The sequence below is a fragment of the Martes martes genome (assembly GCF_963455335.1).
Source record: "Martes martes genome assembly, chromosome: 14".
Classification (NCBI taxonomy): domain Eukaryota; kingdom Metazoa; phylum Chordata; class Mammalia; order Carnivora; family Mustelidae; genus Martes; species Martes martes.
This window is the reverse complement of record NC_137902.1, coordinates 34,895,594-34,911,796: the sequence shown is the minus strand read 5'-3', so window position 1 is coordinate 34,911,796 and position 16,203 is coordinate 34,895,594. Positions and strand designations below refer to the sequence as shown.

The following is a 16,203-nucleotide window of genomic DNA, read 5'->3' as shown; positions in this document are numbered from 1 at the left end:
TCTTGGGGTTAGTCTCCACATTTCTGGACCTTAGAGATCCATAAAAACATATGGATTAAACTTTCTTAAGCAATGTCTACCTCTAAGTGCAGTAAATATACTAATAATGTAATGCCAAACATAACTGTTACTCAGCATTTCCTGCTTTTAACTCAAAAAAGGATCTCTTCTGATACCAGCCTTCATGAGCTTGTGAATTTACGTTCTAGATCGAAACAAAAACACCTGATTTGGCACTGGAAAATAGACTTCATGAGAAAATAATTGGGATTTTTAAATCAGTAGCAAGCGTTAAATACATGATTAGATGGTTTTACATTTTGAGCTACAGGCTAATTTTAGCTTTTTCTGCATTGTTAAGGTGAATGCTCTGGATAACCTCGGTCAGACTTCTCTGCACAGAGCTGCACACTGTGGTCATCTGCAAACCTGTCGCCTACTCCTGAGTTATGGGTGCGATCCCAGCATCATATCCCTTCAGGGCTTTACTGCCTTACAGATGGGAAATGAAAACGTGCAGCAGCTTCTTCAAGGTAGTCAATGCTTTCATTAAGTCAGCTTTTCTAAATTAACCTTTCAATTTTTTCACACAGGGGTGCCTGGCCGGCTCAATCAGAAGAGCATGCAACTCTTGATTTCAGGGTTGTGAGTTTGAGCTCCACTTTGGGTGTAGAGATTCTTAAATATATAAAACTTCAAAAATAAAAATAAATTTTGTCACATACTATGTAAAAGTTGGTAATAAAAAGAAAATGTGGACTCTTTGGCTATTACTTCTTAATTCACTATACTCAGTGTTCCAAATGTCATTAAGTCTTACTGTGATTTTGTTCCAGAAGCATTATCTACTCAATTTCTCTTAATAGCTGGCTCTTAAGTTTGTATCTAGAAAGTGTTTAAGATGTAATAGTTGCTTTTTTTTTTTTTAAGACAGGAAAACATAAAAAGGTAGGTATCTCAGTTGAGCATCCATAATGATGAGTAATACTCTAAAGACTGGCCCTGCCTCTTCATGGTTTCTTTAGGTCCTTTATATTATGAGGCATGTAGAGTTTTTGTACAAGGTAATCCACTATTTGACTTATTAAAACATGTAGCTATTGAATACGTGCGTATTTACTATATTTTAAATATTTTAGATCAGGCATCTATACATTTTGCATAGGTTATACATTTCACCCTAGAAATCTGGTCTAATTTTAAAGTGACTTTGACACCTGAAAGCTCAAATGAGAAGAAATATAACAGATCAAGCCTCTTGTATCTTTAACAGTCATCTTTGATGGTCATTATGCCTATGATCTAGAAACTGCCTTTTGAGAAAAACACTGAATAGGTGAAGGCAGGTTGACAAAACAACCTGGAAACTGCCAAAACTGAACTAAACTACAAGACTCTTTCAGGATTCCCTTTAGTTCCTCATATACCGCACATTTGTTTCAGTGTCAGTTTTGGGGTGTCAGTGTTAATCCTATTCAGTTGCCTTGTGATGGACATTTACTAGTTTGTTCTAAGTGTGATTTCTTACCTTTCCTGCTAGTTTTTTTTTTTTATTTTGAAGATTTTATTTATTTATTTGATAGAACACAAGCAGGGGAAGCAGCAGAGGGAGAGGGAGAAGCAGGCTTTCCGCTGAGCAGAGGGCCCAAAACAGGACTTGATCCCAGGACCCTGGAATTATGACCTGAGCTAAAGGCAGACTCTTAACCGGCTGAGCCACCCAGGCATCCCCTCCACCTAATTTCTGAGAGTAAATTGTTGAAGTAGAATTTCCAGGTCAACGGATAACATGTAATTGTTAAATCATCTTTTAGAAAGGTTGTTAAGTACCATTTTATACTCCTGCTAACAGCATATGACAAGACTTGTTTGTCAGAACTGGGTATTCTGATTCTTAATCTTTTCATTTGGTGAATGTGTGTGTATGAACTTGAGAAGTAATAGATGCTTTTTTTTTTTAAGCATGAAGTATAGAAATACTGTCAGTGTAGCTCCCCCATTTCCTCTTTGACCACTAATGGATGCAAAAGAAAAACCCAGGATCTCTTTTTTTTTTTTTTCCCCTAGGCAAAGAACTTTATTAATCTTGTTTCAAACTTTATTCCCAGGCTTCTTCAGCTTAATTAGCTGCAAAGAATGAATTGTGTATAAGCAAAAACTGAAAAGAGCTGCAGTGTCCAAGGGGCTTGGGCTTAAAAATATTAGAGATCTAGATTTTATCAGATCCATGAACAAAATTTTAAAAAGCAGTCATAATATAAAATAGCAGCTCCCAGTAACTTCTTCAAGTTTTATCTTCTTCAGAAGTTGACTCAATTCAGTTTGCTTCATTCTTGGAAGCTTCATCAAAATTCTCCACAAGATCTGGAACTTCATCATCCTCCTCCTCTCCGGTAGCAAGTGGTGCTTTTCCATCCACAGATTGTTTGGGCAGAGCTTCAGCCAGTCTTAAACTAGTCAGACTGTCTGCACCAAGTTGGTTTAAGATACTGGGTAGCATTTCTGTCAGCTGCTTTGTCTCAGCATGGCCTGTAATGGTGAAAGTGTTCGCTGCCAGCGATGCCTGAACTTTGGGGTTGTTAAAGTGGATCACTGTTCCTTGGTTTGTGAACATACTCACTTCTTCAATACCAGAGATATTGTTTACCCCTAACTTCTTTAAGGAGAACTGAAGTTTTTTATCATCTGCTGTAGCTGTTCTATGAACCACCACCTTCTTTCGGCGAGCAGTTCCTTTCCCACCAATGCGCACTTGTGCTTGCAGTTTGGCGAGTTTCTCCTGGTTCATGATAGTTTCTTTCATCTTGTTGGAGCGGAAATGGGACCGCGCGGGGGACTAGGGTTGGCGCTCGGGGTTTCGGGCGGACCAGCTGAGATTAGGTGCACACACGCGGGGACGCAAGATGGCAGCTCGGATCTCATTATTTTAATTGCATTTTTAAGATATATGTTGCAGTATTTTTCCCATTTTTTATTTGCCTTATAACTTTGTTTAATGTTATGTTATTGCCTGACATATTCTTCCAAATCAGTATTAGTTCTGCCTTCAGTGTACTTACTCTGAGATGCTTTTTTATTCCAAGTATATAAAAATATTTACTTAACATTTTCTTTTAGTATTTTTAAATTTTAATTTTTTTACCCTTAAGTCTTTAATCCGTTGGAGTTTATTTTGTTTTAAGATACAGAGGTACATGTTTTCTTCCTTTCTCGTGAAATTTAAATGAGCTATAAAACAGAATTTCAGACCTGAAAATGACTTTAGTTATCTTCTAGTCCATCTTTTCTCTTTTTAGAACTGAAAAAAATCTGAGGCCCCTTGACCCAGTTCAGATAGCTAGTTAAGGGCAGAACAATGGTTAGGTCTCTGGCTGTTGGTCTCCTAATTTAAAGCTTTTCCACCATCCAGTGGCCTTGGTTGTAGAACATGCCAATTTGAGAAGTAATGGATCCTTTTTTTTTTTCTTTCATCTGTTTTATATTCCATTATATTGTTTTAATCATATTTATTCACATTTCCATATATTTTGCTTATATATATGTATATACATGAAATGTTTCCTCCAAAAAAAAACCTTTTTTTTTGTCTCACAAAAATTTTTAAGTCTTTCTGGCTTTCCTCTACTACCATGGAGATTTACTATATAATCTACCAAACTGTAAGAGAACTTTACTTTAAGATAAGATGCCTCTCTTAAAGCTTAGTCCAGCCTTCTCTGTGGGAGTTTTAATCACTCTTTCCTTCTCTCTTTTTAGAAGGCATCCCATTAGGTAATTCAGAAGCAGACAGACAATTGCTGGAAGCTGCAAAGGCTGGCGATGTAGAAACTGTAAAAGTAAGATATGATCTTGCGCTTTTGTTAACTTTGAATTTTTATTTGCAGTGTTTAATGAATCCGTATTGTTGTAATGAAGTGCCTAGTTATTTATGTGTGCCTTGTTTTAAAAGGTTAATAATGATGACAATCTAGTTCTCCACAAGTGAGAATCTTTGTTCAGCAAAGAAACTTTTCACATGCATCTCAGTAAATACCTGACAATCACAGATTTAAATAAAGTGCATGTTTATGGAAATAAATTTTCATTTAAAGAACCTGTTTGTCCCTTTAAAAGAAGAATAAGATATCAAATTATTGTCATTTGTTTACCTATGACACATACAACAGGAAAGGGACCAAGAACTACTAAACAGTGTGTCACTATGTCAATGTATTTCTTCTGGTTTCATTTCTTTGCCCTCTCTACCACTGTGTTGCCATTTTTCAGAGCCACTGTCTCCTAATAATCTTCAGTTCATCTAGCCAACTTCAGCTCTTACATGGCCCATCTCCCATGGTTGTCCTCCATAGAATAACCCTTCCTCAGATTTTCCTTTACTTTTTACCATAGAGTCATATGTAGTGTCTTAATGCCTGTACCAGATATTTCTGTTACCTATAGAAGTTGTATATCCCAGTAGATAACTCAGAAGCCTTATATTTTGAAAGAGCAAGACTACTTTTCCATTAAACTAATATAGATTAAAAAATTAACATGTTTTGTGAATGAAATAATTCTTGAGTAATGCAGTGGGGTTTTGGGGTTTTTTTTTTTCACTTTATTCTAATGTTATTTTTAATTCCCAAAGCTATCAGGGAGAAAAAAATCTTTGTTATATTCCCCCAACCCTGCCCCCCTTGCTCCTAGACTTTTTCAAAAACAGTGCTCATCCTATTTAAGGGAACAGTGACATGCAATAAGTTTTATAAAAATGTAAATTTATAAATTTGTGACGGAAGTAGCTACATGAAGCAGTTTCACTGTATTTTTATTTGGTGTCCTCAGTCCTGAACAGACACACGACATAAAGTCAATTTTAGATTTTCAGAGAATGAAATATGTTGGTCTCATCTGAACTTGAGATTTGAGGAAACACATCCCTGTCCTTTTAAATAAAGAGATTTCAGGAAGTGGATTTAAAAGTCAGTGTGATCTTTCCTGCTTTATCTCTGTAGCTAGTACAGTCATCTCCAAGTAATTTAAGATTTTATTTTTTAATAATTTCATTTTTCAAAAAAACCATTATAATGGAATCTTACTGTTTGACATGTTTTATATTTACATTTTCATTCCCTTAAGTGGAAGGTTAATAAGATATTGGAAGGAGAATTTGGTTTCTATTACTAAGTATTACTGACTTGTGCAAAAAAAAGTCACTTAAGTTAAAGGAAGTGAGCTGATTTTTTTTTTCTGGAAAATTGATTTAAAAATTAAACGCAAATAGTTAAAGGTCAACTAGCTGATTTTTTTGTTGAGGGGGTAAAATTTTCAAATGTTCATGTGCTTACATCTGTTAAAGAGCATAAAGCTATATTCAGTATATATAATATTGAAGGCTAGACTTTATTTTCATAAAGATAAAAGGAGTCTGGGGCGCCTGCGTGGCTTAGTGGGTTAAAGCCTTTGCCTTCGGCTCTGGCCATATCCAGCTGCATCAGGCTCTCTGCTCAGCAGGGAACCTGCTTCCCTTCCTCTCTCTCTGCCTGCCTCTCTGCCTATCAGTGATCTCTGTCTGTCAAATAAATTAATAGAATCTTAAAAAAAAAAAAAAGATAAAAGGAGTCTAGAGGAAGAAATAGATAAAGAGAAGAGCTGGGGGCAGGAATTGGGACTTATAGAACAAAATAATGCCCAATAATGGATTGAAGAAGCCCATCCTTTCTCTCTCATTCTCTGTGAGTAAGTATCTGGCCATCTTCACTTACACCTACTTTTAAAATCACTTGGTGGCAGAGCACCTGGCTGGCTCAGTTGGTGGGGCAGGTGACTGGTGATTTCAGGGTTGTGGTTTCAAGCCCCACCTTGGGTGTGATTGCCCAAAAATAAAATCTAAAAAAAAAAATTTCACTTGATAGTAGTTTATCTCCACAACCTTTGTAGCTGTTACCTGTCTATAGACAGGAGGCTTGGTATGAGTTACTGGCACACTAACATATGCTTATTACCCAATGAACGCTTAATTAATTATGTATTATTTAGTGGAGATCCATCAGGCTAGATACTTCTTACAAAGTATTAGAAAACTTGTCTCTGAGTACGCAAAACTAAACTGAGAAGTGGGGAGTAAAGTGGGTAGTGAAAACTACCCAACCTAGTAGCACTTGGCACATGTATGAAAAATACTCATTCCTAGGGTGCCTGGTGGCTTGGTAGGTTAAGTGACTGCCTTCAGTTCAGGTCATGATCCCAGAGTCTGGTGATCAGATCAAGTCCCATGAGTCCCACATTGGCCTCCCTGCTCAGCAGGGAGTCTGCTGCTCCTTCTGACCCTCCCCCTCTCATGTGCGCGCGCTCTCTCTTATTCCTTCTCTCAAATAAATAAAATCTTAAAAAAAAAAACAAAAAAAAAAACCCTCATTCCTACCTAGAGCCCTTCTTCAAAGCCATAAAATACTGTCTGAAATGGGACCCTGAGTCCATATACCTAACAGCCTCTTGTTTGGGAAGCATAAGAAAGCTTTATCAGTCCAGTAATTAAAACCCTTGAGGTTAAACCCACAGATATCTTCCTCCATTGATTTATTAGGCTTAGGGTATCCCTAAGGGATAGGGCATGGTAGAATAGTAAAAAGTCTTACTAATATAGATAGTCCTTAAACTTTTTTTGAGCACCATGATTTATTATTTATGTTTCTTTTCTTCCCCAAACATTTGTACTTTTCATACAAGCATGAATAAAAGTGTTACTCTTAAAGCTTTTCTCAGCCAAGTCTTCCTCATCTAGACCAAAGAACACAAAGAAGTATTTGACTATTTTCTTAGTTTTCCCAAGGATCGTAAGTATAGTTCCTTGATTACAAGTGTTACCTAGGAACTTGTTAGAAATGCAGGTTTTCAAAAAAAAAGAAGAAGAAGAAAAGAAATGCACGTTCTCAGGCAGGACCCAGTGCACATGAACATTTGAGAACTGCAGAACTTTTTAAACTTTAAGGTGCTTACAGATCATTTAGGAACCTTGTTAAAATGCAGATTCTGACTCAGTAGATGGGGGTCTGAGATTCTGCATTCTTAACAAACCCCAGGATCCAGCTTACCTCTACTTGTATTTGTCACAAAATGGAAGTTAGGATTGCCGATAATCGGTGCTTTAGATTACCTTTATGTAAATAATAGTAGTAATAATGGCAAAATTTACCCACTAGCTTTAGCAAAAGATGATACATAGATAAGAGGACCATAGGGATTCCCAATAAACAACAAGGTGAACTAAGAATAAGTTGTTTCTGAGAATACTGATTTAATGAGACAAGAAATTCAGTCAGACGTTTGAAATTTCTACTAAATGAATGAAAACCTATCAGAATATGTAGTGTCACGTGTATACTGTGTTCCATCCTGCAGAAACTGTGTACTGTTCAGAGTGTCAACTGCAGAGACATTGAAGGGCGTCAGTCTACACCGCTGCATTTCGCAGCTGGCTATAACAGGGTGTCTGTGGTGGAGTACCTGCTGCAGCACGGAGCCGACGTGCATGCCAAAGACAAAGGGCAAGTACCAGCGATTGCCATGGCCCCCTTTCCTTCACCTGACCTTCTTAGGAAAATCTGAGAAAACATTTTTTTAATAATTTTATGGTAGTGTGGCTCTTTTGTTTTCGGGCAGGTCTGTTACCTAACACTGACTTAAATGTAGCTTCTTGGTTTCAGTTAACATTTTATGACGATTAGCCTCTATGTAGATTTATTTGCATCATGCCTTATAATCTTACAATGACTAAGGAGATTAGTATGATTTTCAATATAATAAATTTTTTCAGTTTGCACTGAGGAGATTTGAATTATTCCAGTTTATCTCAAAATTATTTTTCTTTAAAGATATACAATTCTTGGGATCCCTGGGTGGCTTAGTTGGTTAAGCAGCTGACTCTTGGTTTCAGCTCAGGTCATGATCTGGGGGTCGGGGAATCAAGCTCCACTCAGAGTCTGCTTGAGATTTTCTCTCTCCCTACAACCTCCCTCCCTAACCCCCTACTCCACCCCCCCGGCTCCTGTATGTGCTTGCTCTCTAAATAAATAAATAAAATATTTAAAATACACACACACACCTCAATTCTAGATCGAGTCTATAGGTGTTTGTTATGTTTTCTATAATTTAAAATATTTTCCAGGCAGCCCTCTCAGGTCCCCTCCCTCTTCAGGAGATTTGTACTATCACTTTACTATTGCTCCCACCAAAAAGAAAAAAAAATGTTTATATTTTTAAAATTTCCTTCCTACACCCTCCAAAAATAATTCCATTTCTGTTTCAGTAAATTTAGGTTCTATAAAACATAAGCAGTGTGATCCCTTACGCAGTTGAAGAAATTTATCAGCTATATGCAATTAGCTAAATTAAACATATCTTCGTGTTGCATTGCTTATGTGATTTTTCATTTCAGAGGCCTTGTACCTTTGCACAATGCATGTTCTTATGGACATTATGAAGTTGCAGAACTTCTTGTTAAGCATGGAGCAGTAGTTAATGTAGCTGATTTATGGAAATTTACACCTTTACATGAAGCTGCAGCAAAAGGAAAATACGAAATATGCAAACTCCTGCTCCAGGTATATTTATGTACTTACTGTGGACCTGATTTATTACTAGATGTTTATTATATTTCTAATAACTTTCAATATAAACTTAAACTGGTAAAGGGGTATAAAGGGGTATGAAGCAAAGCTATATAATTCTCAATCTAGATTTCAGAAAAAATGTCATGAACACTATATTTTACTCTATGGGGATGTTTACCACACATAGATTTATTATTGTGTAAAGCCAGCTATCATCAAGTAACAGTTATCTGATTATTATCCTACTTTTTCCTGTATACTTCTTTAACCTCAAAATATTTGATAGATTATGTAATTTATAAGCCGGATTTAATTTGACACCAATAAAATTGATAGTACTGGTTTAATACAGGTATCCGTGTAGATATTTTACAGTAAAAACAAAAGTTAGGGTGCTTGGCTCGCTTAGTCAGTAGCTCATGCAACTCTTGATCTTGGGGTCATGAGTTCAAGCCAACATTGGGCATAGTGCTTTCTTAATAAGAAATACATTAAAAAAATTTTTTAAAATACGTTAAATTTATACTTTATTTCAGGGTTTATGAAAATAAGTTGTTCATGAAATTCTGCCTTATTTTGAATGTAGTTTAAATTTTTACTGAATTGCATTATAGGGGCTCCTGGCTGGCTCAGTGGGTAGAACTTGCAATGCTTGCTCTCAGGGTCATGAGTTCAAGGCCCACACTGGGAATGGAGCCTACTTTAAGATACAAGAATAATAATGATAATAAATAAGTTGCATTATAAAAGCCCAATAATGTTTAACTGCCTCTGTATTCTTTTTATTATAATTTTCTGTGTACTGTATTAAATATAACAAACATGTTAACCTTTAAGGTAGAGTCTCTCAGTATAAAGTAGGTTTTTTTTGCCGTAGTTCCATTAACTATTTTCTCATAGACTAAGGGCAAACTTAATTAAGCCAGTTCCTCTTTGTTTTTCGCATGCTCAGCATGGTGCAGACCCTACAAAGAAAAACAGGGATGGAAATACCCCTTTGGATCTTGTTAAAGATGGAGATATGGATATCCAAGATCTACTTAGGGGAGATGCAGCTTTGTTAGATGCTGCCAAGAAGGGTTGTTTAGCCAGAGTAAAGAAGTTGTCTTCTCCTGATAATGTAAATTGCCGTGATACCCAAGGCCGACATTCAACCCCTTTACATTTAGCAGGTAAGCGATCGAAGTTTCACAGGTTTAAGCTCAACGTCTAAGGTTAGTTTTACCAGAGTAAAATATTTCCTGAAAGTAAACTGAGAAGATGCAGTTCAAATATTTCCTAATGCTACCATTACACCTGAGTGTGTTCATACAGGCCAACTATGTTTCGTGTTCACTTTAGTACTGGTGCATTACCACAGTAAGAACAATGGAAGGAGAATCTGCCAGTCACTGTAGTGCTTTGGAATCTCTATTCCAGTCACCATAGTTTTAAATCCTTTTTCCTTGAGTGAGTTTTGGCTATAGAAACTCGAAAAATCAGCGTGCTTGGGTCAGCCTTCCTCATGGGAAGTTAAAGCTTTCCGTTCTTCTGATGACAGCCATTAAGCACAAGCAGAAAAAAAAATCTTAAGGCTTTCAAAAGTCACATAAACCTATTGCCAGAGTTGTTGTATTAATTCATTAGGTCTGCTATAACCAGGTACTACAGACCGGGTGACTTAACAGAAGATTCTTTTCTCCCTGTTGTGGAGATAAGGCATTGGCAGCATTGGTTTCTCCTGATGCCTCTCCTCTCGGCCTGCAGATGGCCACCTTCTAACTGTCTCATGACTTGGCCTTTTGTCAAAGTTGTATGTACGTGTCTGGTGTCTCTCACTGTTTGTCCTAATCTTTTATAAGGACACCAGTCAGATGTGATTAGGGCCTTCCCTAACAGTCTCATTTTAACTTTATTACCTCTTTAAAGATTTTATCTCCTAATACGAAGTCACATGCTAAAATGGTGACAGAGCCAATACAAGAATTTGGGAAACAATTGAGTACATAACATTTTTATAAGTTTCACTCATGAAATTGACACAGTGCACTTTTTTTTTTTTTTTTTTCAGTGCAAATGCACAGCATTTCAGTTCAGTTTCTTTAGCTGCATTGAAAATGCTAGGGAATGGACCATTAAAATCACTGAGCTTACAGCTAATACTTCAGTGGTGTTACATTGTAGACATAATCTGACTCATACAAGTTTATCTAAATACATATAGCTTAAAAAGAATAAAAGTAAATAGAGAAAAAAGTAATGCAGGTGTTTCTGCCCTTTGTGTAATATGGGAGATGGAAGTCTACCCTTCTCTTTTTTTTCTCTCTGTTTATTTTAGTCTTACAGTATGAATAACTGAGTATGTTCCTAGTATTTAAAAGATAATTTTGGTTATGTGTGATTTGTACTTTTAAATTTTCACCCACTGTCCAAGGAAAAGAATTACTCTATATGTCTTTTAGAGAATTTTGAAAGTGGTAACCACACATTAATATGGTAAAAAAAGGCTTTTACTTCCACTGGCAATCAGGAGTTTCTCATCTATGGAGACAGTATGTGACCTGTGTATATTTGATTTATGCTGTGTATATTTATTTACAGCAGTTTTTCTGTATCTTTATGGTAGCTTCTCCAGAACATTTAATAATTACTATTTAAACCCATGTTGTCGGGTGCCTGGGTGGCTCAGTTGGTTAAGCATCTGTCTTCAGCCCAGGGTCCTGGGATCGAGCCCTATGTTGGACTCCATGCTCGGCGTGGAGCCTCCTTCTCCCTCTCCCTCTCCTCTGCTCCTTCCCTCTGCTTCCTCTCTATCCTGCTCTCTCTTCCTCTCAAATAAATAAAAATCTTGAAAAATATATATATAAATCCATGTTGTCTTTGTAAGCGGTAAATAGGTTGTATGTACAAAACATTTCTGCCCTCTTGTGCAGTATTATACCTTGACACCTGGAAGGACTTTGAGATTCATTGTAATACTTAGCTTATGGTAGTTCTGTGGTTTTGTTTTCCCTCCTTGATCTTATTAAATTTTTTGGCTTTAAATCCTTCAGCATAAGAATAAAAACTACAAGAAAATAAATGTGAAAAATATTTTGAACTGTTTTAAAGTTTCACGTGGTAGCTGGTTTTATGTTGACAAAGTTCTAGATTTGCTCCCAATCTGTGATTATGTGTCAGATAAAATATACTTTATCATAAGACTGTACTAAGATAGCTGACAATTCCCAAGATGACAGTTAAGAGGTTATGGCATATTTATAATATACCAAGTTTTATTTCATGGCTTTAACAACATTAGATTTTGCTGCCATACTTGCAGAGATGTATATCCCTAAGAGCTCTCTCTACAAAAAGCATGTCTTTGTGTCCTTCTGGGAAAATGGGGTCCTGAGACCCATGCTGGTGTGCTGCCTCCTACTCTGCCAGCCACTTGTGTTCCTAACTTGGTTTTTATATACTTGACTGCCTTTTACTTGTAGTCCTTGAGACCACGTACCTGAGTTAAGGAAGTTGCATATAACAACTATAAAGCCAGGGACTCTGGTAGAAGACTTTAGAAGGAAAGATAAATCAATCAGTTTTAACTTTTGAGAGTTTCTGATATGAATGAGTGTCATCACTGAAAGCTTCCAACTTGAGACCAGTGGACAGTTTTTTCCATAAGCTAAATTTTTAATAGATTCCATTGGGGAATAATCAGATTTCTATAAAATCTCTCTCTCTCTTTTTTTTTTTAAGAATATATGTGCTTTTTATACAGATATATAGATGTCATTGTCTATAATAAGTGAAAGTAATTTTACTTCTTTTCTAAATTAGCTGGTTATAATAATTTAGAGGTTGCAGAGTATTTGTTGCAACATGGAGCTGATGTGAATGCCCAGGACAAAGGAGGACTTATTCCTTTACATAATGCGGCATCTTACGGGGTAAGTTCTTTCACATTACCTTTTAAAATCTCTGAAATTTTCTAAGTGGAAATCAGTATTGCAGTTCAAAGGGCATTTAGTTTGACTTTCTCATTTTATAGAGGAGTAAATATGAGGACTAAAGAGATTAAATAATGTCCAAGTCTCAATTCTGAATCTGTTGTAAGTGAGATGTGTGACATGCAGCACATTTGTCATTCATTGTATTACCTTCTTTAGCACCTCCTATCTTCAATGAGATGTTGATGGTTTTGTTTATTTGTTGGTGCCAGGAAACCACTAGCACTCCTAGGAGTCTGTAGATTCAGATGCATTGTTCCTGAGTTCATAACAGCCCTGAATGTTATAATCAGTATTGACCATCTTAAATAGTATAGTTGGAAAAACTGAGAAAGGTTGTTGGTTTATAAATTGATGTTCAGCAGTTATAACACTTGAATAAATGAGAAATTGTTTAAGTTGTATTCATTTATTTAGTTCCTGTCCTATGTAGAATTCTTAAATATTTTCTGATTTCTCAAGTTTATTAAAACGCCTACTATAATTTTTAATCAACTATCCATAAATTATGATGTTGGGGAGAAACACAATTTTTCTTCTCCTTTCCAGAGTAGGTTTGAAAATACGGAAACTATAGCTAGTTTCTTTTTAGGAACTAAAATGTGATAATATTTTAGACCGTAACAGGAGTATTTTCTTTTACAGCATGTAGATGTAGCAGCTTTACTAATAAAGTATAACGCATGTGTCAATGCCACGGACAAATGGGCTTTCACACCTTTGCATGAAGCAGCACAAAAGGGACGAACACAGCTTTGTGCTTTACTGTTGGCCCATGGAGCTGACCCTACTCTTAAAAATCAGGAAGGACAAACGCCTTTAGATTTAGTTTCAGTAAGTGATGGACTTTTGAAAAATCTCAGTGCTTTTCTGACTTTTTAAGGTTCACTTGGTATGTATAAAATGTTTTCCTTGGGGCGCCTGGGTGGCTCAGTGGTTTAAACCTCTGCCTTCGGCTCAGGTCATGATCCCAGGATCCTGGGATCAAGCCCTGCATCAGGCTCTCTGCTCAGCAGGGAGCCTGCTTCCCTCCTCTCCCTTTGCCTGCCTCTCTGCCTACTTGTGATCTCTTTCTCTCTGTCAAATAAATAAAATCTTAAAAAAAAGAAGTCTTCCTGGTGAATGTGGCTAAATATATTTTTTTAGCCCAATTTAAACTTAGGACTTCTTTAGTGTTAAAATATAATATGTAAATAATAGGATTATCAATCAGTTATTGTATCCAGAGTGCTTTTGAAAATAGGAAAAAAGGCCCCATTTGGGGGGTAGAGATTACTTAAAAATAAAATCTTAAGGAAAAAAGTACATGGTATAGCTGCTTAAGTTGTTGGGAAACAAAACGGGCACAGGCCCTCAGTGAAGGCTGTTAACGGTGCATACTGTGCAGAGTCATATAGGACATAGACGTCTTGATGAACTTTCCCAGCCAGAGACATTGCCCTCAAGGTGTAGCCACAAAGCTTCTAGTAGGGATTCCCTTCCCTCCCACATGGCCTCTTCCCAAAGTTCCTGTTGCTTACCTCACCAGTAGTGTTCATGAAACAAGCTTATTCCTCCAATTTTGTATGAAGTTTTTGTTCGTTTAGTTTGGTTTTGGTTTTTTCCTTCCATCTCCCAAGGGAACTCGTGTAGGCATTTCCATTGTCGCCTCGACCTCTGCTTTGGCCACTGTGACACAGGTGCCTCCCTTGCCTCGACCACTGAGGAAATTGACCAGGGCCATGGAGGGAAAGGAAGAAGAAACTCTAGTTGAGATGGAAGGGCAGTCTTCCCTACAGATCTCTTTCTCCTGAGAGAGATTCCACTGTTACAAGTTGCCCTGAGAAGCTAATTTCGTTCCGCTGCATTGGGGGTTAAATAGATTTTTCTCAGCAGGCTAACTGCCAACAGTATTTGCAGTATTTCTTCAGGGAAATGTCTTTCTAGTTCCAAACTACCCTGAGAGTGCACTTTTCTAGTTCATTCCATCCATTTGTTAGTCCACCAGACACAAGTGATGTGAAACAGTGCTGTAGAGGACAGGTGTGGACTTCAGAGTCAAATGGACCTGCCATAGAATTCCAGCTCTACCACTTAGAGTTGTACAGCTTTCACCTTGCGTAATCTCTAAGCATCAGTCATGTCATCTATAAATGGGGGCAAAATATGTCTAGTTAAGGGACACGTGCTGGCTCAGAAGAGCATGCTACTCTTGATCTTGGGCTTCTGAGTTTGGGCTCCACGTGGGATGTAGAGATTACTTAAAAATAAAATCTTTGAGGGTGCTTGGGTGGCTCAGTCCATTAAGTGTTTGCCTTCGGTTCAGGTTATGATCCTGGGGTCCTGGGATCAAGCCCTGCATCGGGCTCCCTGCTCAACAGGGAGTCTGCTTCTCCCTCTGCCCCTCACCCCTGCTCATTCTCTCTCTTTCTCTGTCTCAAATAAATAAAATATTTAAAATAAATAAATAAAATTGATACTACTATAACTCATTTTGGTGTTTTTCAGAAAATCATGGTATCAAAGTTAGATTTAATTTTCTGTGTCTTGAAACAGATGTTCTTTTTTTTTTTTTTTTAAGATTTTATTAATTTATTTGACAGAGATCACAAGTAGGCAGAGAGGCAGGCAGATAGGAGGAAGCAGGCTCCCTGCTGAGCAGAGAGCCCGATGCGGGGCTCGATTCCAGGACCCTGCAACCATGACCTGAGCCGAAGGCAGAGGCCTTAACCCACTGAGCCACCCAGGTGCCCTGAAACAGATGTTCTGAATTGTTTTATAGTTAATAACAGTTTGGCGATATCACTTGTTTTACTTTTAATGGTTTTTATATAATATGCAGTTCTCTTGCAGATCTGCTGAGTATTTGTCATATTTTTAAATGTATTCTGTTGGTGTAGGAGAATTTTAAAACTTACTTATCACAGATTTAATCTCTCTCTGACACACACCCTAGGCAGATGATGTTAGCGCTCTCCTGACCGCAGCCATGCCCCCTTCTGCTCTGCCTTCATGTTACAAACCTCAAGTGCTCAATGGCGTGAGAAGCTCAGGAACTACCGGAGATGCTCTGTCTTCAGGTCCATCCAGCCCATCAAGTCTTTCTGCAGCCAGCAGTCTTGACAACTTATCTGGGAGTTTTTCTGAGCTGTCTTCAGTAGTTAGTTCAAGTGGAACAGAGGGTGCCTCTAGTTTGGAGAAAAAGGAGGGTGAGACATTCTGCAAAAATAACTTTCTATCTTGTAATGTAGCCACATGTTTGTCCTCTAGAATGCTAACAAGTCATTTTTCAAACTTAAATACAACTGTTAGTATCAGATTAATTAACATAGCCTTTAAGTTTTAGTCTTTTCTTGTTTTCTTTATGTTAGTAGAATTTCTAATGACACTACTTCTCCTTCGGAGTTGAAGCTTAATGAGTCTTACGCCACTGACCTATTTTTTAGATGTAAATATGCTTTTTGAAAGGTTTAGAAGTCTTATGGTTGAGTAGGTATGCCTTGATATACCTCTTCCAGTGTATTATTACAGTTATGAAATACCTTCACTCCATGTCAAAATACCCAGTTGTGAAGATCATCTTTTTTAAGAGAAAGAAAAAGACGCACATACTTACAGTCTTTAAAACTGTTCTCTTTACCTTTTACCTCATCTCACCTTAT

At 37.2% G+C, this 16,203-nt stretch overlaps 2 protein-coding genes across 2 annotated transcripts in view; one reads left to right on the top strand and one right to left on the bottom strand.

Moving 5' to 3' along the window:
- The window catches only part of TNKS2 (tankyrase 2), a 70,511-nt gene that overhangs the window by 33,512 nt on the left and 20,796 nt on the right, over positions 1 to 16,203 (top strand). Inside the window, exons 12-19 of the mRNA XM_080823318.1 lie at positions 362 to 533; positions 3,757 to 3,836; positions 7,381 to 7,526; positions 8,417 to 8,582; positions 9,544 to 9,763; positions 12,393 to 12,502; positions 13,208 to 13,396; positions 15,498 to 15,750. Of these exons, the coding sequence (XP_080679444.1) occupies positions 362 to 533; positions 3,757 to 3,836; positions 7,381 to 7,526; positions 8,417 to 8,582; positions 9,544 to 9,763; positions 12,393 to 12,502; positions 13,208 to 13,396; positions 15,498 to 15,750 (1,336 nt within the window). The remainder of the gene's footprint in view (positions 1 to 361; positions 534 to 3,756; positions 3,837 to 7,380; positions 7,527 to 8,416; positions 8,583 to 9,543; positions 9,764 to 12,392; positions 12,503 to 13,207; positions 13,397 to 15,497; positions 15,751 to 16,203) is intronic.
- LOC308355233 (transcription factor BTF3-like) lies at positions 2,180 to 2,803 on the bottom strand (the record flags this gene model as incomplete). The annotated part of the gene is made up of 1 exon (XM_080823319.1): positions 2,180 to 2,803. The coding sequence occupies one exon, from the start codon at positions 2,801 to 2,803 to the stop codon at positions 2,318 to 2,320; it is 486 nt and encodes a 161-aa protein (XP_080679445.1). The 3' UTR covers positions 2,180 to 2,317.